This window comes from Mytilus edulis, chromosome 6, assembly GCF_963676685.1.
Source record: "Mytilus edulis chromosome 6, xbMytEdul2.2, whole genome shotgun sequence".
Lineage (NCBI taxonomy): Eukaryota > Metazoa > Mollusca > Bivalvia > Mytilida > Mytilidae > Mytilus > Mytilus edulis.
Window position 1 is genome coordinate 91,700,053 of NC_092349.1, and position 25,488 is coordinate 91,725,540.

At 32.8% G+C, this 25,488-nt stretch overlaps 1 protein-coding gene across 1 annotated transcript; it reads right to left on the reverse strand.

The window, feature by feature from the left end:
* Nucleotides 1–1,539: 1,539 nt before the first annotated feature.
* LOC139528892 (LHFPL tetraspan subfamily member 2a protein-like) lies at nt 1,540–15,349 on the reverse strand. Its single transcript, XM_071325130.1, has 3 exons — nt 15,207–15,349; nt 7,767–8,191; nt 1,540–2,209 (listed from the first exon to the last, which is right to left on the reverse strand). Exons 2-3 carry the CDS (start codon nt 8,134–8,136, stop codon nt 1,995–1,997), a joined length of 585 nt encoding a protein of 194 aa, XP_071181231.1. The 5' UTR covers nt 8,137–8,191; nt 15,207–15,349; the 3' UTR covers nt 1,540–1,994.
* Between the last annotated feature and the right edge of the window lie 10,139 nt (nt 15,350–25,488).

A 25,488-nucleotide genomic window follows, 5' to 3' on the forward strand; every position in this document is an offset into this window, starting at 1 on the left:
ACTTTATATTACTGACTTGGTACAAGCATTTTCTTATGTAGAAAATGGTGGGTTGAACCTGGTTTTATAGCAAGTCAAACCGCTCACTTGTATAACAGTCGCATCAAGTTCCATTATAATGACAACGATGCGTAAACAATCAAAAATAGATATTATATAGGTAAATATGACAAAAAGGGAATTAATAACCATAGTTGTTGACATCATGGAATACCCGCGGGTTAGTAACCAAGGTTGATGAAACGTCCACGACCCGGAGGGGATTAGTAACCAAGGTTTTTGACATCATGGAAGACCCGAAGATAAATACCCAAGTTTGATGACCCGAAGGGATGTAATAACCAATGCTTTAAAATATAGCACGATCCGAACGGGATTCAAAGACGATCCTTTTGACACCGTGATCGATCCGAAGGACATAAGTAGCCATGCTTGTTGTCATTTTACGCGACCTGAATAATTTAATAGTCGTACGTGAGATATATTCTCAAAAATGTGTTTTCAAAGTACTGTCGAAGGAGAAAACTCCTATACTATCCTATAGAATCTATCATGCCTGCCAGTAATCTGTAATTCAAAGGCAGTTAAGGGGAAATAATACTAGTTTGTCATTTTGTAAACGCTTTTTTTAATTGATAAGTCACATCATGATGTGGGACTTTCCGTTTTGAGTTTTCCGCGGAGTTCTTTTGGGAATTGGGTTTTTTTCGTCGTTTATTTAACTTTTGTCATGGTGTTGTGGGTTTCTGTCCGACCTTTTTGAGTGTACCTCCTTTTCTTAATACAGTGCATAACACAATATTGATTTGCAAGTCAGAGTCATTAACATGTAATATAGACTACTACTATGAGTGATGTAATTTTATTTCATGTATTTAAATAGGATTTTCATTTTCAATAAACATGATAAAGTAACTTTGCCTTCCTTATTAACTTCGTGGTTTTGTTCACTTCCGCCACAAATATAAATCCAGCTATCTACTTGGATGACATCGTCGTGTTCACTAACAATAAAACCAACATACATTCCAGGAACAGGATAATAACAAACTTCCAGGTTCAAATAATAGAGTAAATTGAGGTTAAGCTTGTCCATTTCCTTTGATCAAATCTTTAACTTTACTATTGATGACTTTGTGTAAACCTTTTTTCAATTTTCTCAATTGCAGCAGTGTTTTGTTTTATTTTCTCTTGAATCAATAATTGGTCCAATATAACCTTACTTTTTTCAATGTCATAAACTTTGGCTAACACCGAACAACAAGCTATAAAGGGCCCCCCAAAAAAACTAGTGCAAAACCATTCAAACGGGACAACCAACTGTCAAATCTATAAACAAACGAGAAACCAAAAACACTTATGTACCATACCAATAAACTTAAACTAATGAACATCAGATTCCTCGCTGTGTTTTATTGGTTCTTCCACTTTTTATTACCAAGAATACATTACTTTTTAATTTGACAGTGTTGCTTCAGTGCAGTATCTTTAAAGTATACCCAAATCTTTTATTTTAAGATATTTCAGTGAGATAAAACAGCATTTATAAGTAAATTTTATTAACATAACGTAACAATGAAACAACTCGACAAATAACAGCGATACTTGTACCTTAATTATTGCTTTGACACGATAAAGGCCTGTTAAGCCTTGGAGATCATTATACAAGAAATCATTCTACCAAGCTACTAATTACTGGTTTTACATGTTTTAGATTTATACAGCTAAGTATCATTATGTATACTATTGTAAAGGCTATGATGGTTTTACCATTCCAGATCTGGTTAACTATTTGTGCTACACGTAAATATGCTAAATAACTGTAGTTACTAAGCTCATCAGCAGTAATGTATTGGCAATTCTATCAATGACTTCTAAATTTTTCATACACATTTATACCCTCTCAAAAGCGTGTTTAAGGTATGTTATTACTGAGTTAAGTTTGTCTTTTGTTTAATGCTATAGCCTTTCCTAATAACTCTCGAGAATACCGTTTAAGGCATTATGTCGCGCCCTTTCATGTCTGTAAACCGTGATAGAACTGGACAAAACATGGCTAGACACGTCCCTGTTACGGCCAGTACAAAACTCCAGCCTATAGAACAATCGTAGGCCTGATACATGACGGACTTAGATCCACAGTATTGTCTTATAAACGATGATCCAAATCCTAGTGGATATATAAATAATCCTGCAATCATTACCAGGACTGAAAAAGAAAATTATGTCATACATAAGCAAAATAATAAGAAAGTTGGTGATATAAAATATAAATTTGACTATTTTATCACAGGCATAAGCAAAATGTTTGTTTACTCGTGGTCGGGTTTGCAACCCAATTTTAATGACTCAATGTGTTTTAATCCAAATGATAGAGATTAGGTGCAATTCGTCAATATATCGGAATCAAACTTTGCTGCATGTATCTTTCGTATCCTTTATTTCGATTTCTATTGGATAAATGCGTTCAACAAAGTCACATGTATCTGGGGTATCCTTTATTTCTATTGGATAAATGCGTTCAACAGAGTCACATGTATTTGGGGTATCCTTTACTTCGAGTTTTATTGCATAGATGTGTTCACCAACGTCACTTGTATCTGGGGTATCCATTATTTTGAGTTCTATAGGATAGATGCGTTCAACAAGTCACATGTATCTGGGGTATCCTTTATTTCGAGTTGTATTGGATAGATGTTTTGAACAAAGTTACTAAGTTTGAGTCGTCATCCATATAGCAGATAGTAAAGTTCAATACTAATGACAAATGTATCTCCTTTACTATTTGATGTTCATGCAATTTGTAGAAGAAAATAAATCATGAAAACTATATTCTGAAAACCTATAACAAACATTGCTAATAAAACGTATCTGTGTTATAAAAACTGACACGGGTTACACCATTCAAACGTATCTTTGTTTTGCAAACGTTATAAATCAGCGATCACAAGAGGGTGACTGATGAGAGTGAAAACACTTTGAGATTTTTGTTTACAGTACTGTCACTCTCAGTTTCAAGGTTTTGCTTGTCAGGTTGTATTTAATTAATTTTTTTAACCAATTATCTGTATTACCCAAGCCAATATCTAAAATGTACTGTTGTAGCCGTTTTGACCTTTCTGACAAGCGATGAATTATAACTTTCTGAAAAACAAGTGCCAAAATGAATAACAAAAAAGTATGAATTACTGGTGATGCAGGGTTTGCACGCATTGGCATTGGTATCTATCAAACAACTCTCAAATACAGCTGTCTTATTTACATCAAATCAAGCTTAAAGAGGCTAGAGAATCAAATGGGACAATGAAAAAATCGAATGTCGATATTCCTTTCCCGAATAAATGTTAGCACGCTCCTCAATAATAAGTAAGTTTGGTGTAACTATCAATGTAATAATTGCATGTTAGATAATACAAATCTATAATCATTTTCTGATTATTTACAAAAATACAAGTAAAGATCAATCATATAAGACATGCAATATTCCATCCGAAAAGACAAGTAAACATGAATCGTAGAAGACATGTAATCTTCCAATATATGAAAAATATACCTGATTACTGAGAGTATTACACGAAAAGTCTAAGTGTTGTTTATCGACTAAAATTATTTATCTAAGACTTAATTAACTTGTTCTTCGGCTCCTTACTCTATGTTTTAAACTTTTCTGGGGTGAGAAAAAACAATCAAATATTGTGGAATAAATGTTGAATGTATTTTCTTTCTGTATTAGAGATTTGAGAGTGTTTATCATGTATTGGTCATCAATCATTATTAAGTTCAAAATAAAGAAAAGTTATATACAGACTGCTGAAAACTCAACGGTTGACATGCTTGACATGTGTCGGATAAATAAAAACAAAGCCACGTCTTGTCTAAATAAAGACTTAAAATAGATGCAGTTTGAGACAGGTTCAACAATCTGTAAAAAAAGGAGAGGCGGTATGAGACAACAGAGTTTCATTGAAGTGAATAAAAGCAATTGTGGGTCACTGTACGGTATTAAACAATGATAAACACGCAGACCGTATAGTTGGCTATAAAAGGTCCCGACGTAAAAAACATAAAACATTTCAAACGAAAAAAGTAATGACCTAATTCCTAACAATCTCATAAAAGTAATAAATTATAACTAGCCTGTAGATGTTAAACGAAAACTGATCAGAAATTGATAAATTGATCATGTATGTTTTAAAATTATTACAGTTCATTATTTTATAAGCCCGGTTGATTTATTTAATTGGTGATAATTAAAATGTTTATCCTTTTGCCGACTACAACCTGACTTTATGAACTGTGTAATAACGTTATTTTATATCTTAACGAGCTTGAATTCAATTGCAAATTACTATAATTGATAGAGTTCTTTTATATTTCAAAGAACTCCAATTATTCATTATCAAATTGTTCAAGCCATTATAAAATAAATAAATAGATCCTTGTAAAAACCTGTAATGACATTTATCAACATAAAGATTTAGGTCGTACTAAAGGGAAAGGGGAATATGAAAAAAAATATTCATACTCAAAACAAAACTTGATGCAACATTCGTGATCAAAGCATTTAACCATTCCATTGATACTCACCGAACTGATACACACAAACGGTGCCTTTTAAAACGGAGAAGATAGAGAGACTCCAAACAGTTAAACCCCTCCAAATGTCCTCCTCTGAAGTCAAATTTCAGGAAAATATCATTTCTAAGCATACAATTATAAAATATAAAATCCAAACAAAAATTGCTTCGTTCTGCTCGCCGAAGTTGTTCAGATTGCACACCCAATCACCTCAAAAACTCGATCAGCGCCTTATTTTCAAACACAACATTATTCAGAGTAAAACAAACAGATGATTAGAAAACAACCAGTTTTCATTAAAATGAAGTGCAATTTTCTCGTGAAATAGATTTAATGATACTTTATCTTTGTTTATTATCTTCCAATCATGTTGAGAAAGTGTTCATCATATATTTTTTCTTAAGTTTCAAAAAAGTTTAAGACATTGTTAATCTATTCAATATAAATAAATCTCACATTTGATTGTATCATAAATCATCTACCTCGTGTGCCACTGAGTCAGTAAGTATCTTATAAACGAAGAATGTGTGAAGTTCCTCTATATTAGTTGTGTTTTATTCAAAGCCATTAAGTTTGATTATTTTGTATGTAGCTCGTTCTCCAAACATATTGTCCAATCTTAATAAGATTACGGTATGTTTGTATGTTTTTGCATTTCCAATTTATCAAATGGTACAAGTTTACCACTTTGCCATTTAAACTTTCCCTTGGCACTTATTGCACAAACATAACATAATGTTTATTTTAACAGATATCTAAGTTATTGGTGTTACAATTAAGTTACAACTATAAAACACGTTAGAAATTTGCTTTTACATTAATAAAATTGTTATCTCATGTGGTTGTAATACATCTAATAGAAATTATCATTATTGCAATCCAATAAACTAGATCAATATTGACATGTATATAAAATTTTAATTGCAGTTATTTGACCTTATTACGGTTGACAGATGTTCCTGCGAATTTCTCTTCAATCTTCCTCTAAAGTAGAATTAATATGATAAGTAATTAGTTTGGGTTATGTTTAGTTTTTGTCATGCTAATTTGTACCTGGTACATTTTTATAACACGTGAGTAGTCAAACCGACCTGTTTGACTTCTATTTATAAATATTGGAGGGTTGTTGACTAGGTTGCAAATTGGGCTAAAGACAAAAAAGCAACCAAAATCCAATCAACCCGATTCATCAACATTTTAGAGATAAGTTATTTTTTTAACGTTTAAAATTTGTATACGGTAAAACAAACTAATTATTTTATTACTATGACATAGTTTCAATGTGTCGTATGTGATTTTTATCCTCACAAATAACGTCATGTATTTAGGAGCTTTTGTATGTATTTTTTAAGAATTGGGCAAAATCACTTCCTTTATTTAGTATATTGATTTTATAGAACTTCTCCCTGTTTTAAGAAATAGATTGCTTCATAAAAAGCTTTTAAATTCAAAGACAATTTATTTGTTTATTTATATTGTATGACAACAAGCTACAAATTGGACACATCATGCAATCAGCTGTTTCTCTTGTAGCAACCTACCAGGTACCGGTCTAGTAACCTTACTGCTACCAACTGGACATTGTTATACCACTGTCCCAGGTAAAGGGAAGGTTGTGACCCCATTACAATGTTTAACCACTCCACATTATGTTTGTATGTGTCTGTCCCAAATCAGGAGCCTGTAATTCAGTGGTTGTGGTTTGTTTATGTTTTACATATTTGTTTTTTGTTCATTATTGTGTACATATATACATGAGGCCGCTAGTTGTCTGATTTAAATTGTTTTTCATTTGTCATTTTGGGGCATTTTATAGCTGATTGTGTGGTATGGATTTGCCATATTGAAAGCCATACATTGACATATGTTTGTTAACTTCTGTTGCATTTGGGTTTTTTCGTTAGCAATAAGACCATTGGCACTCACACCACATCTTCCTATATCTATATATTATTTTTTATATATAGCCTGCCATATATATGTTACAGTTCTGACAACCTTTCGGACATATGACTTCACATGTTACTGACAACTTACTTGCTACAAACGGTACATATCCTGCCATTACTGTAAAAGTCCTAACAACTTACCTGCTACAAAAAGAGGGACGAAAGATACCAAAGGGACAGTCAAACTCATAAATCTAAAACAAACTGACAACTCCATGGCTAAAAATGAAAAAGACAAACAAAAGAACAATAGTACACACGACACAACATAGAAAACTAAAGAATAAACAACACGAACCCCACCAAAAACTTGTGGTGATCTCAGGTGCTCCGGAAGGGTAAGCAGATCCTGCTCCACATGTGGCACCCGTCGTGTTGCTTATGTGATTACAAATCCGGTAAATAGTCTAATTCGGTAGGTCATATTCATGAAAGGGAAGGGTATTGTAGTTACGATGTAAGGAACATATCCGATATCATTTGTGAAACGGTTATTCCATAACGGTCAACCAACTCGTGATGGCGTCCGTAAAATTTACGAAGGGATGATTTCAACTTCACTATTTGGAACTCTTGGTTTTATAGCTTCCTTGTGAGCAGCAAACCTCTATCAAGAAAATCATGATAGGAAATGCAAGCACGGGAATATCGTATCAATTGGGAGATATATACCCCGTATGCAGGTGCTGCTACTTAGAAATGGAAAGTTCACAATTGGAAAGCTGAAATCATCTCTTTTTTCGTAAAGTTTTGTTTTCAACCGACCCTCATTGTCAATTTCTAGATGTAAGTCAAGATATGAAGCCGACTTAACTGTATCTGTAGTATCCTTTATCTCTAGTTCGATTGGATAGATGCGTTCCACATAGTCACCAAATTTTGAATTGTTTAGTGAAAGAACATCATCTATATAGCGGAAAGTAGAGTTAAAGGATATTCCTAACTTCTTGTCTTTCTTCCTAAGAAGTTCCTGCATGAAGTCAGCCTCATAATAATAAAGAAACAAGTCGGCGAGTAGAGGGGCACAGTTTGTTCCCATTGGAATGCCGACAGTCTGTTGAAAAACACGTCCTCCGAACGTACCAAATATGTTGTCAATCAAGAAATCAAGCATCTTACAATCTACAATCTAAAATCTACAAACTGTACATATCCTGTCATAGCTGTAACAATCCGATAAACTTACCCGCTACAAACTGTACATATCCTGCAATAACTGTAATAGTCCTAACAACTTACCTGCTACAAACTGTACATAACCCGCCATTACTGTAACAGTCCTAACAACATCACATGGTATACACGATGTACACACAGCTAAGAATGCTCCGCATGAAAGTAGGACACATCCTGCGCCATATAAAACACACGCCGCCTGCCATGCTCCAGAAGGCAAGTTTCCCAAATTAAAATATCCACCATAGAACTCACATTCCTGTTTTAAGCTTCCTCCCGGAAATACTGTTCTTGATAAACACAAACTTATCATTCCAAACGTATCCAATAGATTGGAACCAACAAGCCACACAGGCTGAACGAATGCATACGTAGTTAAACCGGAAACCAGAACTGACAGGAAAGCCCAGATTATAAGAACGGGTGATATCATGTCCTTAGTAAGATCATCGTGGGCTTGTTATTTCATCGAACAATTATTCCATAGTCTGTAAAGTAAAGTGTGCAATTAGTACACGTATAAAGTATAATTAGCAATTAGTATATAGCGAATTAATTTTATTAAAAATGCAGTTATCTGAATACAAGTATCAAATGTTGTGTACAATCTTATAATGTTAATTTACCATATTTGTACAATAAAAACGCACTTGTCCAATTACTTTACATTATAACAGTAATTTTCAAATTGATCATACTTTTTAACAGGAAGTAATAGCAGTTTTACTTCTCGTGAATTCCAAAGTTTAGAGTTGTTTTATTGTAATACGTCATTGTTGAATTGATCAAACAAAGTATAAAAACAAAACAAAGTGTCGATTCCCCCAAACATCCCACATGACGATTCCCCAATCATCCCACGTGTCGATTCCTCAATCATCCCAAGTGGTTATTCCCCAATCATTCCACGTGGTGATTCCCCAATCATTATACAGATCAATATAATTTTTGCATTTTTCTCAGTAATCTCGAGTCTAGCTGTTGATTCACATTATATATAGTCTGTGTTCGATTATCAACGAGGAATAGATGATAGCATTAATGGAATCTAAAGTGAAGATCGCTATTTCAGTCTCATGTTTTCTACTTTAAATACAGAGACATCGTATAGAGTATGGATTATTAAAGAATGATAAATGTTTTACTTTTGCATGATAATGTAATTATCTTGTTTGGTAATTCACCAATCTGATTGACAGATTGAGTTATGAAGGTGATAGATGGCTTGATATGCTTTAAAAGATGATTATTCTGGTAAAAAACGTAGTCTGTGTAATCAGGCATTCTCAAATTAAAAGTTCGATAAAGTCTCCCAGCGATTGTGTAGACGGCATGGTTCTGTAAATAGAGATAGTGACCTTTCCAGTGACTTATGTCTCGCAACAAAAAGTTTGACGCGATGTTTATCAAATGCTTGTCTGTAATGTGACTATATATCAAACACTAGGTCAATCCCAGTATTTACCCCTTTTTATGATATATTGCAATCTTTCTATTCTCCTAAAAAACATATTATAAAACCCAACTTCTCACAATTTATTTCCAAATTCTATCTCATAGATTTTTTGTTATGAACAAAAATGTGTTTTTGCATAATTAATCTAAGAAACTTTTGGCAATTCTCAACGATTGATAGCTTCAAAACTAGCATAAAAGACTCATCTTTTTAATATAATTTTGAAAAAAGCATTGTTAAATCAATAAGTATAAGACAATTGCATCTAAAGAAACATATCCCTATGAACTACCTTCAATATGTATCTTATTTTTGTTTCTAGTATCTTTATTATAAACATTTATTTATCTGAACAGTTATAACATTTTAAAAATAAGATGCAATATTTGCTAGTATGTTAAATACTTCTACATGGTGAGTCCTGTATCTCGGCATCACGAAATAAGTTTTAAGACTGTTCTGCGCGGAGTCAAAACTTTGACATGTCTACATGTGAACTGCAACCCTGTTAGCTAAAGCACGATTAAAAGTCAACACAGCCTGCCGGACCATCACAGAGCAAAACAGCTTTACGTTTATAATTCATCAACATTTTCTCGTCCAGAGTATGCATTTCATTTGCCGCCGGACACAAACATCACATCCTTCCATCATTATCATTTAGCGAGTGCCTTTAATTGGCAATAACTTACTAGTTATCGTTTTCCTTTGATGGAATTCTAAGATTTCACTTGATATTACGGGCTTTTTTACTACAATTTGATTTGGCTCTAGGATTTTTTACATTAAAGCCTTTTCAATATGTATAATTTGATTTAAACTGCTACGGACGGTATTGTAAATTAGAGTTGTTTTGCACATAACAGTGCTAAATACATTGAATTTGATAATTTCCAGCTATAGTAAGCAGGATAATTATACGTCCCTCGGAGGATATAATAACTACCTATAAATAGTAGTTGCATTTACATGAATAACAGTAAAGAGTCAGTCAACAAGTTCCCCCGAGTTCAATTATCTACAAGTAATTCTTTATCAGTATTGATTGCCGCATTGATAAAGTTTCTTGTTGGCATCTTTAGAGGAAATTTTATTTGTCTAGAGATCTGTAAATCTACAATCATATTAAGTCAACTATATATATAAACTTGTCCGTAAGAACTATATACATAAGAAACTTCGTAATTATTCGGTCTTTTCATAAGACTTTATTGACCATAGAAAATTCATAGTTATTTGAGATTTATACTCTATTTTCCACTTATGTTAATGGTTATGATTAATGAACTGAATAGGTGACTAAATGTACCATCTCATTGATTGTATTAAGTGAAAAGAAAATACATGTTTTTTAGCACTGTTTATCTTAGAAGAAGAAGACGCATTAATGTATACAGCTATATATACTATCTACATATGGTAAACTTTAAGTCTCATACGGGTGTCATTCTTTAGCCGTTAATTCATTGTCGTTTGATTAGTTATCAAAGGTACCAGGATTATAACTTAGCACGCCAGACGCGCTTTTCGTCTACATAAGACTCATCAGTGACGCCCATATCAAAATTTGTATAAAGCCAAACAAGTACAAAGTTGAAGAGCATTGAGGATCCGAAATTCCAAAAAGTTGTGCCAAATACGGCTGAGGTAATCTATGCCTGGGATAAGAACATCCTTAGTCGTTTGAAAAGTTTAAAGTTTTGTAAATAGAAAATTTATAAAAATGACAATATTATTTATATTCATGTCAAAACCGAAGTGTTGACTACTGGGCTGGTGATACCCTCGGGGACGAAACGTTCACCAGCAGTAGCATCAACCCAGTGGTGTAAATAGTTCGACGCTCTTATCAAAATTTTTATAAAGTCAAACAAGTACAAAGTTGAAGAGCATTGAGGATCCGAAATTCCAAAAAGTTGTGCCAAATACGGCTAAGATAATATATGCCTGGGATACGAACATCCTTAGTTTTTTTTTAAATTCAAGTTTTGTAAACAGGAAATTTCTAAAAATGACCATATTATTGATATTCATGTCAACACCGCAGTGTTGACTACTGGGCTGGTGATACCCTCGGGGACGAAATATCCACCAGCAGTAGCATCGACACAGTGGTGTAAATAGTTATCAAAGGTACCAGGATTATAATTTAGTACGCCAGACACGGGTTTCGTCTACGTAAGTTAGTCATTAGTGACGCTCATATCAAAACTTTTATAAAGCCAAACAAGTACAAAGTTGAAGAGTATTGAGAATCCAAAATTCCAAAAAGTTGTGCCAAATACGGCTAAGATAATATATGCCTGGGATAAGAACATTCTTAGTTTTTTGAAAAATTCAAAGTTTTGTAAACAGAAAATTTATAAAAATGACCATATTGTTGATATTCATGTTAACACCGAAGTGTTGTGATACCCTCGGGGACGAAACGTTCACCAGCAGTAGCATCAACCCAGTGGTGTAAATAGTTATCAAAGGTACCAGGATTATAATTAAGTACGCCAGACACGCGTTTCGTCTACATAAGACTCATCAGTGACGCCCATATCAAAATTTGTATCAAGCCAAACAAGTACAAAGTTGAAGAGCATTGAGGATCCGAAATTCCAAAAAGTTGTGCCAAATACGGCTGAGGTAATCTATGCCTGGGATAAGAACATCCTTAGTCGTTTGAAAAGTTTAAAGATTTGTAAACAGAAAATTTATAAAAATGACAATATTATTTATATTCATGTCAAAACCGAAGTGTTGACTACTGGGCTGGTGATACCCTCGGGGACGAAACGTTCACCAGCAGTAGCATCAACCCAGTGGTGTAAATAGTTATCAAAGATACCAGGATTATAATTAAGTACGCCAGACACGCGTTTCGTCTACATAAGACTCATCAGTGACGCCCATATCAAAATTTGTATAAAGCCAAACAAGTACAACGTGGAAGAGCATTGAGGATCCGAAATTCCAAAAAGTTGTGCCAAATACGGTTGAAGTAATCTATGCCTGGGATAAGAACATCCTTAGTTGTTTGAAAAGTTTAAAGTTTTGTAAACAGAACATTTATAAAAATGACAATATTATTTATATTCATGTCAAAACCGAAGTGTTGACTACTGGGCTGGTGATACCCTCGGGGATGAAACGTTCACCAGCAGTAGCATCAACCCAGTGGTGTAAATAGTTATCAAAGGTACCAGGATTATAATTATGTACGCCAGACACGCGTTTCGTCTACATAAGACTCATCAGTGACGCTCATATCAAAATTTGTATAAAGCCAAACAAGTACAAAGTTGAAGAGCATTGAGGATCCGAAATTCCAAAAAGTTGTGCCAAATACGGCTGAGGTAATCTATGCCTGGGATAAGAACATCCTTAGTTGTTTGAAAAGTTTAAAGTTTTGTAAACAGAAAATTTATAAAAATGACAATATTATTTAAATTCATGTCAAAACCGAAGTGTTGACTACTGGGCTGGTGATATCCTCGGGGACGAAACGTTCACAAGCAGTGGCATCGACCCAGTGGTGTAAATAGTTATCAAAGGTACCAGGATTATAATTTAGTACGCCAGACACGCGTTTCGTCTACATAAGACTCATCAGTGACGCTCATATCAAAATTTGTATAAAGCCAAACAAGTACAAAGTTGAAGAGCATTGAGGATCCGAAATTCCAAAAAGTTGTGCCAAATACGGCTAAGGTAATCTATGCCTGGGATAAGAACATCCTTAGTTGTTTGAAAAGTTTAAAGTTTTGTAAACAGAAAATTTATAAAAATGACCATATTATTTAGGTACCAGAATTTAGAGAAGTGTTTTATTATTTGACATTCTTTTGGCCGCTGGTTACTTACATGTGAAATTTATTGGCCTTTAAGAGTTGTTCATAGTTTGGTTATTTGTTCAGTTAATTAAACCTTTGTGTTTCCAAAGTTATCTATTCATAGAGATTGAAAGGGGTTGCCTTAATGATTATAATATAATATTTAATATTTTAATTGAATGTAAAGATCTAGAAATAGTTGTGTGGTATTTTAGTTGAATGTAATGATCTAGAAATCTTTGTGTGGTATTTTAGTTGACTGTAAAGATCTAGAAATATTTGCGTGGTATTTTAATTGAATGTAAAGATCTAAAAATTTGTGTGGTATTTTAGTTGAATGTAAAGATCCAAAAATATTTGTGTGGTAATTTAGTTAAATGTAAAGAACTAGAAATATTTGTGTGGTATTTTAATTGAATGTTCAGATCTAGAAATATTTGTGTGGTATTTTAGATGAATGTAAAGATCTAAAAGTATTCTTTTGGTATTTTAGATGAATGTAAAGATCTAGGAATATTTTTGTGGTATTTTAATTGAATGTAAAGTTTTAGGAATATTTGTGTGGTATTTTAATTGAATGGTAAGATCTAGAAATATTTGTGTTGTATTTTAATTGAATGTAAAGATGTAGAAATATTTGTGTGGTATTTTAGTTGAATGTAAAGATCTAGAAATATCTGTGTGGTATTGTGATTGAATGTAAAGATCTAGATATATGTGTGTGGTAGTTTAATTGAATGTAAAGAACTATGAAGACTTTGCAGCCTGTGTTCACACTTATATTTCACACTTTAGAATTTTAAATTTACCTTTGGAATAAGGCTACAGTTACAAAATTGTCTTTACCACTCGACTATAGAATACTATAATTGCTGTAAGTAATAAGAAAAAATCTAGCTTTTATAGTATTCATGTAAATATTTTGAACTTAGTTAAAAAGCCTACCTTACTGTAAATGATTAAAGTAAAAGAAAAATCAATTAGACTCGTTTTGAGTAAGTAAGTGTGTTGTTGGAAAGCCAATATATAATATGTGACGCCTCCGGGTGCGGGAATTTCTCGCTTCATTGAAGACCTGTTGGTGACCTTCTGCTGTTGTTTTTTCTATGGTCGGGTTGTTGTCTCTTTGGCACATTCCCCATTTCCATTCTCAATTTTATTAACATTGACATCTGTATGTGGTATAAAGATAGGAAGTAGAATACTAAGGGTAAATGTTACTTTTGCTGTTTACTATATTTAGTAATATATTGTTAGTTTCCTATGTTAAGAGCTTTGAGTTACCTAGATGACAAACAAAAATACATCCAAATGTGACTCGCTATTTCTATGTTTCTCATATGTACTATCTCATTCAAGATATCAGACTTAACATATACCCCAGAAGCTCGTTTAGTCTTCTCAACTCTTTTGTTACGATAGGATCAAAACAGTTAAAAGGCAAATTCAAAAACGAAGTTCTAGAGCATTGGTTTATGACAGATAAAGGGTAGAAAAAACCGATGAGATTTAATTACTGGGCTGGATACCCTATATAACTATCCTTCCATGTAGTTAGAAGAAGCGACAAAATTTACTTTTTTATGAATAATTTCTTTTATATAAAACAATATCAGCAGACATTCTGGTAACATGTGCTTGCTTTTATATTTTTTCTAAAGAATTAATTAAGAACCGAAAAGCATAAAGGTAAAGAAAAGATCTGATATACCAATTGATTCATGAGCAAACACTACACGAGCTTAACAAACCCCAAAAGCAAAATTACAATGTTGTTATAGCTTTTCTTCTTATTTTATTGCAACGAAACAAGTGAAACAAAACATACTAAATAAGCAATTTAAAGATGGTAACAATACTTTTTATCGAGTATTTCTCGCGAATTCGTTAAAGCCTTTTTATAAAACCTGAAGTTATCTGAAGAATTTAAATAACGTTATCCAACTACCTCAAAATCGGTTCAGGATATATCTTTTTTATTTAATGATTTACAAAACATTTATTTCCTACCGATGATTGCGAAATAACAGATATACTTGAAATTAACATAAATCAAAGGTTATTTGTACTTGAAACGTAGACCTGAATGCAGCCAAACAACTTACATAGAAAAACAACCTCATGTACTTGAACTAAAGCTGGTTATTTTTATATTTGTAAACAGCTCACGTTGTACCCAACGCCTTAAAGAAGACGTTCAAGTTTTATCTGTTATAAATAACCTACCTTGTATAGTCAGATATAAAGTATTCATTGATGCTTTAAACAAAACCTTCAATATGTTTTACCAAATAGTAATTATATCCTGAAAGCGACAGAAGCGACTTTGAATGTAACTAACATGTTTTAGAGCCTTTTATATCCAGTAATACGTTTTACATGTTGTAGCGGAAGACAAATCAATAAATCCGCGGGAAAACCATTTGTAGCAACATTTAGAAGAATAGGGTTCAATCATGGCCTTTTAAATGCTAACAGATTTTCAATTAAATTTGATAAATTGATAATAGTCGTGTACAAATCCCGTCAGTATGATATTGTTCTATTATATGTCATTATGATATATTTCTATTATGAATTACAATATACGTTGAACCACAAACGTCAAAATCATTCAATCGCGTAGTGGTATTAACTATTTTTGGATTCTTATAAATTCTATATATAACTTTTGGACTAGTTTAAATCTCGGTCTATTTCTTAAATTTATTCTTACATACTTTTGATTTTTTAACCCTGTATGCTAACATTCCCTTGAAAATTTTAAAATTGTTTGTACGCACATTGAACGACAAATTTATGTGACGTATAAAATTTTCTGACGTCAGACACTCAATAAATGTGTTCGTAGATAGTAGATGTTTTTGTGTTCTGTTAAATTGTTCCTTTTAAAATTGTTAAACGATGATGACTGATGTACCCATATTTTGACTATTATATTTATTGTGTCTGTTTATTTAACGCATCAATGTAAAAATATCGGAAATTGATGAGACTGTCATTACAAAAGTGAGAGGGTTAGCGCTATAGAACCAGGTTTAATCCACCATTTTCTACATTTGAAAATGCCTGTACCAAGTCAGGAATATGACAGTTCTTGTCCATTCGTTTTTGATGCGTTTTGTTATTTGATTTTGCCATGTGATTATGGACTTTCCCAATTGATTTTCCTCTAAGTTCAGTATTTTTGTGATTTTACTTTTTGCATTTGAAACTTTTCGATCGACTTATTGATTGAGAGGCAGGAAATAATCGAATCAAAAGGCGAAGAAATACAACGTTCATTGACATATAATCAATCTTACAAGATGTAAAAACATTCAAATAGTCCAATAGCATAGTTACCCTTTACTTACTTTATCATAAAAAAATTTAATTTCGCTATTCGAGATAACGTACAATACAACATTGCGTTAACTTACCTGTTACATATACTACAGTAATAGTGTAATTCGTCGTATTTGCCATACGCTGGTTTGAAAACAAAAATTTCAATTTTTCCTTGAATTTATTTTATTCATAGGCAATTTTAACACAGCTTTAATCCTTTAAAAGCTTGGTTTTTTAAATCATTTGCCTGTGTCCGATGATCCTGCCAACCAACCAAGATGGCCTAAACAGCTAAAAATAGAACATAAGGGTAAAATAAAAGTTTTGTCTATTATTTGTAAAATCTGACAACTTTGATTAATACCTTTTGCCCTTACATTTTTTATTATTGCATTTTTTTCTTGAAAACTATAATAGAAAGAGAGAAACTTAAACAGACAAAAAATAAATATTCATCATGTTTACGTTGTGTCTCACGTTACTCTTTTCAAGTATTTTCCTCTCTTTTGTCTATTTTAATGTTATTTTTCTATTTTTTTCGTGTGTTCGGCTTTATAATTTATCATTTGGAATTTTTTGTTTTGAGTTTTTATTGCGGCTATTTTATTTATTTTTTGGCATTTTTGCGATTTCTTCTTTCATTTTAAAAACGCGAAATCGACAAATTCAGAAATCTGGAAATCACAAAATACATTTCCCGTTTTCGCGTTTTCGCGTTTTTGGCGGTTTTGCTTTCTCGATTTCCCAATTTTTGGATTTCGTGTGAAAGTGAAAGGAGGAAACGCGAAAAGGCGAAATGGCGAAATGGTCGCATCCGGCCTCCATAATGTTTTCCTCAAGTTTGGTGATTTTGTTATTGTACTTTCTGACATACATGTATATTTTTTTGACGTCATGGATAAATGACTAAAAGTAGAAAATCAAATCACAAAACAACCCAATTTAACAAATACCTACAATAAAACTAGACTAAGATACCAGACCTCAAAAAGAAATTAAAAAAGTCTAAAAATTAAAATTGAAATTAAACAACAAGGCTTTTTGAATGACTATAAATTTGAGACACTCTGACTATTCATTATAACCTTATTCCTCCCATGCTATTTTGTTAACTTCGTTTCTCCATGGATGTTCTTTTAAACTTCGTCTCTCCATGGCTGTTCTGTTCAACTGTGTCCCTCCAACCGGAGAATGTAGGTACTGAATTTATATCAATTATATTAATGTTAAAGTACATAGCACCGACAAAAGATTATCACCCAGACTACAAACAATAACTGAAGAGATATCTTGTCTTACATTTTTGTAGGTCATTAAATTATCTAGCATGGTCAGTTAATTGCCAAGCTTGTTCATGTGAAATTGGGAAATCGTGTTTTGTATTGATGTGAGGTAAATTATCTTTCAAGTGACTATAAATGATTGCCTATATAGACTAGAAATGATAATAGTTTTAATGTTTGGTTTATGGTTTGTATGGAATAAAAGACAAAAATGTCTGTATTAGATAAAAGTTTAATTGCTGATGGTCATTATGTAATATGTCCAATAAGTGATAAATACACATAAATCGATAAATGATATATACCAATAAATACAAATAGTTCCATTAAATTTAATGTCTATTGAGAATAAAGGAAATTAAGAAAAGGAGTCTCTAAAAAAAATAATATTTGATCAGTCAATATAAAAAAAAATCTTTAAATGCTGTAAAGATCAAACATCCTGGTACTGGTAAGATATGAATATTAGGTGTAAGTGCGTTGATACAGAAATTGTTGAGAAGTAATAGCGTTGATTATTAAGAACAGAAGGAAGATATATTTGCAAAGAACTCCGCTCCATCCGGTGCTCTGAGTGTCGTCTTAAATTTGCAGTGAGGTAATAGTCCATTGCTCCGTGTTGAATCCCTCACTTTCACTTTGAGATGAAGAACAACAATAAAAACCTGTTCATTTGCAGTGAATACATGTACTGATTGTCTGTCATAGATCCCATAACTTGTTTGAAAAAAACAGAACTGGTTCTAAAGGACCAAACCTTGATACATAACCCCGTTTTTGTGAATTTCAAGTCGCTCAGTCTTGAATTTTCTATCTAGAGTATTGCATATAGTTGTTTGTCATTTCGTCGCATAATAGAAATAAATACTGAAATAGCGTCGATGACTTTTCGTGTTGTTGAGGGACTGCTAGTTTAAAAGTTTCTATGTAAGGATTTACTGTTGCTATTATGTGCACTATGTAGCGTCAGATGAAATCAGACCTTACATTTTCATAAAACCAAATGTCTCCCCATCTATTATTATATACTGACAACCAATATTTCATTTCTGTTTATTCATAAAATCATTCTCTATTTGACTTGTCTAATGTTTCGTGGTATATTTTTAGAATGAGATAAATGGATATATGATATATTCCCTGTAGATATCCGATTTAATGGTTGAACAAATGTCTCGTGACATTGAATTGTGTGATCAGTATACTACACTGTTAACAAGTATAAGATTCCAAAACTGATTACATTTGGAATCAACAGAAATGGTTCCGATGCAATAATCATGTTTCTCCCGCCTTTTATTCTCAGTAATAAGTTTAACATTAGAATTAAACGGTATCGGGAGGCGGATCACCACATCCGCGGGAAAACCATTTATTAAACTATCTCAACAAGAAAAGATTCAATAAAAGTCAACTGCGAAAGGATTCACTTCATTTGACAAGTAAGCACTAATCAAGTGAAACTTTACAAAACATTATTAGTTGTTAATTGAATTATAACAGGGATAAATGATGTTATCAGAGGTAAATAAATGTTCAATTTGCAAACACCATGTAAATGATAAAATGCAACATTATGAAACTGACATCTCAAATAATTCTGATTGAGATTTTAAATTTACGGCTATTCTTTTTGTTTCAACATGAAACAACAGAAAGTGATCTAAAGATTTCTGGGTTTATTTGGACTGCCAGTGAAAAATGAAGGTTTATTGAATAGCAGATGGAAATTTTGCTTGTAACAATCAACGTATATACCTCTCATAGAGTTATTGCAAGGGTTCGTAACGCCAAGAAAGCGTTATACTCCCTTTTCACGAGACATCGTCAAAACTATTATTTGTCTCTTTACTTCTCAAACGTGGATGCGTACTTGTACATCCATTGCAACTAAAAGGACACCCGACGTTTGCAAGGAGTTTACCACTGGTCGAAAGAAATTCATAATGACCACAATTCTCGGAGATATACATACGTCAATATGCAGGCGCTGCTAGAAAAAAAGAGAAATTCAAACACGGAATATTGAAATCATCTATTTTGTCGTAAGGTTAAGATTTCAACGGATTCTGATTGTCAAAGTCAGTGAGTCCGTAGTATCCTTCATTTCAAAATGAAAGGGATACCTACTTACTGGAAATGAAATCCATAGTCCGAATAACAGCTTCAAATGAGGCATCTTTTTAATGTTTAATGCTATACTCGTGTTTCATATACACAAAAAGCATCACCAAAAAAAACCTTTTCTGAAAAACTGGTCGATATTTTATTTGTTATACCTAAAGCTACTAAATTAAAGATTTTAAAGAACGAATTATTTTGTACTGCTATCCTCCTTTTTTAGGAGTCTATATAAGACAAATAATCATTAACGTACATTTGTTTTAATCAGTACTTAATTATTTATTTCATAGCGGATATTGAGTCTTGACAGTTCTATTTAAAGGCCGCCATTTTTCAGAATTGTAATCAATTTCATAAAATAATACCTCATCCATTATATGAACTGAAAAAACTCATTAACTACATAACATTTTTTTGTAAAACAAAATGTGTAAACAGTTAATTTATCAATATAACCATATCAATGATAATTCATGTCAGCACAAAAAGTGCTGACTACTGGGCTGGTGATACCCTCGGGGAAATAAATCTCCACCAGCAGTGGCATCGACCCAGAGGTTGTAAATAAAGTCATCATAGATATCAGGACTAGATTTTTTATATACGCCAGACGCGTGTTTCGTCTACAAAAGACTCATCAGTGACGCTCGAATCCAAAAAAAGTTAGAAAGGAAAAAACAAGTACGAAGTTGAAGAGCATTGAGGACCAAAATTCCTAAAAGTTTTGCCAAATCCAGATAAGGTAATCTATGCTTGAGGTAGAAAAGCCTTAGTATTTCAAAATTTCAAAATTTTGTAAACAGTTAATTTATAAATATAACCATATCAATGATAATTCATGTCAGCATAAAAAGTGCTGACTACTGGGCTGGTGATACCCTCGGGGAAATAAATCTCCACCAGCAGTAGCATCGACCTAGTGGTTGTAAATAAACTCATCATAGATATCAGGACTACATTTTTTATATACGCCAGACGAGCGTTTCGTCTACAAAAGACTCATCAGTGACGCTCGAATCCAAAAAAAGTTAGAAAGGAAAAAACAGTACGAAGTTGAAGAGCATTGAGGACCAAAATTCCGAAAAGTTTTGCCAAATCCAGATAAGGTTATCTCTGCCTGATGTAGAAAAGCCTTAGTATTTCAAAAATTCTAAATTGTGTAAACAGCTAATTTATAAATATAACAATATCAATGATAATTCATGTCAGCATAAAAAGTGCTGACTACTGGGCTGGTGATACCCTCGGGGAAATAAGTCTCCAACATCAGTGGCATCGACCCAGTGGTTGTATAAAAACTCATCATAGATATCAGGACTACATTTTGTATATACGCCAGACGCGCGTTTCGTCTACAAAAGACTCATCAGTGACACTCGAATCCTAAAAAAGTTTAAAAGGAAAAATAAAGTACGAAGTTGAAGAGCATTAAATTCAAATATAATTCAATTTCTAGTGTTTCTAATGGGTCCATTTTCCTTGATCACTATTCTAAATAACATGCACTATTCAAATAGTCCCACGTACCTGCATTGTAAATAACTTAAAAAAAATCAAAATTGTGCTGTAAAAATTACTATAACTTATTTGTATATATTTTCCCCTAAATTATTGTAATTTAGCTCACAAATTTCCTAAACAACATATCTGTGTAGTGAAAGTTTTTATTAGATGGAAGCATGGTATGTTTGACAATGAGACTACTATCATTAGACCTGATGACAGTTTTCTAAACAACTACAGGTCAACGCCCAGCCTTCAACAATGAGCCATACCAATATTAGTATAGTATTTATCTATACAATACCACGGATACAAATGTAAAACTGTTCAAAAGAAAAGATAACGACCTGATGTAAGGTACAAGTGTACTAATAAACCTTTTCAACAATTGTCTACACCTACAGTTGAGCACTACTACGACAGATAAGATGTGAGGGATCGTCTCAAAAAATAAAAATTGAAAATAATTCTATTGATCACTATTAACTTATTGATTGAAATTTATTTGATTGGCAATGATACAACTTTCTACCGAAGTCCAAATGACATGGATTTTTTTTTTGTGTCAGAATAAAGATGAGGATAAACTTAACGGAGAAAAAAAGAAGAGAAAAAAAACCGACTAAGGGACGACATCAAAAGATCAATGTAAGATAAAAAAAAACTTAATTCAAATAGTTTGGGGGTGGGGTGAGATTTGGTAATCCGACATTGATTTTTACATATATCCATATGGGTCAATAAATTTTTCCCAAATTAAATTAAGAAGGGGGTGGGAGGGGTCAGTGAAAAAACTATGTGAATTTTTTTATCCTTCATTGAACTTTTGATGTCATCCCTAAAAGGGAATCAAATATGAAGACGAAGCATAATGTCAAAATGTCACATCATTAACTAAAATTTCTACTGTGTGAAGGCCGTACAAATTACCAACATTTCAAGGACTTTGTTCAGGCGCACAAAACATGCGAAGGGGTTTTACTAGTATATATCATTTTATAAAACCGGCAAAGCTTTGTCAAGGAAAAGAGAAACAGAGAAACAACTTCTGACCCGTTGACAACAAAATAAAATAAAGCAATGACAGTGTAACATATAAAACCAACGAGACTTGACCAACACGGACCCCATTAAACTATAGAATGCATTGCTATGCGATATCCACTTCTTTTAAGAAACCCTGAGATGATTTTCGAAAACTGTACAATTGCTCTACGATAAAGGGAACACGGGCATTTATATGGGCCAATCAGTTCGTGAGGACGACCATATAAATAAATTAGGGATTACCTAAGTCATTGAAATACCAACCCCTGCTTATCACTGTTCAATAAGAATTTGCAATGACAAAGCTCTATAGTAACTAGCGTGTTGAATTATAAATTCAATAGGCAGTTGTGCGTATGTACTCCTTACATCTTGATGCATTTGAACGAGAAGTCAATTACATTCCCACTATTCATGAAGGAAACACATCAACTTTAACTAGGTATCTTGAAGCGGCCTTTCGTTAATAAAAATGGCGATGTGATATTTTCCTTCCACTTTTGAAATCAATATGTTTTCACCCCTCCTGAAATTAAATATGTACATCGGGTAAGGTTAAGCTCGTTTATAAAACAAAAACGTGACCGTGTTTACAAGTGTGTTACAGACGGACAGACAGTCCATTAATTATACTTTATAAATTCTCAGAAATTTTACACAATTTTACATCTACACATTTATCGTTATTGGCATGCGGCATAACCATAAAATGAAGAGAAAGCAGATCGTGCATGAAGCAGAATGATTGCAGTAATTTTTAAATCAATTCTATGTGAAATGTCGTGTAAATACATGTTATATCAATATTATATGAGAGAGAGAAGTAAATTTATTTACTTTTTTTATATATCTTCTGTAGCTATATATAACCGCCAAATCGAATTTATATGTAATGATACTCAGACGTTTTTGTATTTGAGACGACCCCTTCATTTTACCTGTAAACTGTATGTGTCATTAGTCGGTGACGAGAGATGTTGAAAAGGTCTAGTAATAGCAATAAGCTAACAAATATAATGTAAGATAGGAAACAAAGACATCCTCAGGATTTTTGTTTGGTATAGATACATAAAGAATGTGACAGGGTTTAAGTTGATTTTGAGTGTTCAGCTTATCTGTAAGTTGGATAGCTTTGCTACAACACCACAATTTAATTCTATTATAGATTCATCTGAATGCAAATAAATTAATGATTTTTATTTTTATTTTATTTATTTTTCGGAGATGTTGCAGAGTGTAGACTTCTCAATTTTCATCAGGCAAGTCCTTCCTCTTTACATTTGTACAAACATTTCAATTTTGATTATACCCCCTTTTCGATATATGTCCGGTGCATGTGGTTTTCCTAGCTTCGAATCGCCCCTTAAAAACATTCCAGCAGCACCTGCATACGGGGTATATATCTCCCAATTGATACGATATTCCCGTGCTTGCATTTCCTATCATGATTTTCTTGATAGAGGGTTGCTGCTCACAAGGAAGCTGTTAAAGCAAGAGTTCCAAATGGTGAAGTTGAAATCATCCCTTCGTAAATTTTACGGACGCCATCACGAGTTGGTTGACCGTTATGGAATAACCGTTTCACAAATGATATCGGATATGTTCCTTACGTCGTAACTACAATCCCCTTCCCTTTCATGAATGTGACCTACCGAATTAGACTATTTACCGGATTTGTTATCACATAAGCAACACGACGGGTGCCGCATGTGGAGCAGGATCTGCTTACTCTTCCGGAGCACCTGAGATCACTCCTAGTTTTTGGTGGGGTTCGTGTTGTTTATTCTTTAGTTTTCTATGTTGTGTCGTGTGTGCTGTTGTTTGTTTGTCTTTTTCATTTTTAGCCATGGCGTTGTCAGTTTGTTTTAGATTTATGAATTTGACTGTCCCTATGGTATCTTTCGTCCCTGTTTTAAAAAGACTGGTTAGGAAAAATTATTCAATCAATATTTTCTTTCATAATTTTATTATTTGTAATTTTTGTTTGAAACTTCACCATAATATTAATAGTGTTTAATTACACGGAATATTTACAGCTAATAGTTTGGTTTTGATACACAGAATATTGACAGCTAATAGTTTGGTTTTGATACATAGAATTTTGACAGCTAATAGTTTGATTGATGAGGAAAACAATAGATATCGTCTTTGGATTTGATAAGGAAACTTTAATTGACTGATAACAATACCACTGCTGAAATTCAAGCAATTGATTTTACAATAAAAAATAGTTAGATCGGATGTAGTTTATTGAATGGAAATATGAAACGCAATAACGATGGCGTCATGTTCTTTTCTTGGTTGAAACAAATCAGATAAAAAAACAAAGTAGTTAGTGGATATTGCTTGAGTTTCAAACTATAACTTTGTTTCGTATTTTATATTTTTACACTTTTGTCAACGGTTAACTGTTCTACCCGAACACATACAAATTTTGTGCACTAAATAAACTTGATGATAGAAAAGACAGAATTACATAAATAATGAAAACTTATGCCATGATTAAAGGTTAGGAAATGCAAATTCTGACTGAAATGTGTTATAGACATAAACTAAAACAAACACTGTCGCAAGTAACCTCAGTGTATCATTATCTAAGATAGAGTCCGACAGGCCATGCTGTCAGTATGTTTTTCAATGTTTGAAGACACACGGCGTGTTCAAACATCTGTATCGGATATATATATATATATATATATATATATATATATATATATGTGATTACAATTTGTTTCATTTATGACATTGTGTCTTTCTGAAATATGATGTTGAATATTTTGAACACCTCTTTCCCTGTACAAATAAAAATAAATGGGTGTTCGTCCTACTGAAATGGTATGTGTGGACCGATCAAAAATTAAAAAAGACAGCCCAACATAGATATAGGAAGATGTGGTATGAGTGCCAATGAGACAACTCTCCATCCAAATAACAATTTATAAAAGTAAACCTTTATAGGTCATGGAAAGGCCTTCAACAGGGAGCCTTGACGCACACCGAACAACAAGCTATAAAGGGCCTCAAAATTACTAGTGTAAAACCAACGGTCTATTTAATTTGTCCACATTTAAAAGAAGTTTACTTTTTTTATTTACTTGCTTCTAGGAAGCAATTTGCCGACATATTTTCCGTATTTAAAGTGATTTTAGTGTGAACCTCTCGTAAATATTCGGTGATTGTAATACGCATGGATCTGCCACTGAAATAAACTATTATCTGAT

Bases quoted from the DNA above. Each gene is read 5' to 3' on its own strand.
- LOC139528892 (XM_071325130.1), bottom strand. From the start codon at position 8,136: ATGATATCACCCGTTCTTATAATCTGGGCTTTCCTGTCAGTTCTGGTT. The intron at 2,210-7,766 runs GTAAGTTGTTAG...TTTCTTTTTCAG, and splicing joins TTATGTACAGTTTGTAGCAG to TCCTGGTAATGATTGCAGGA.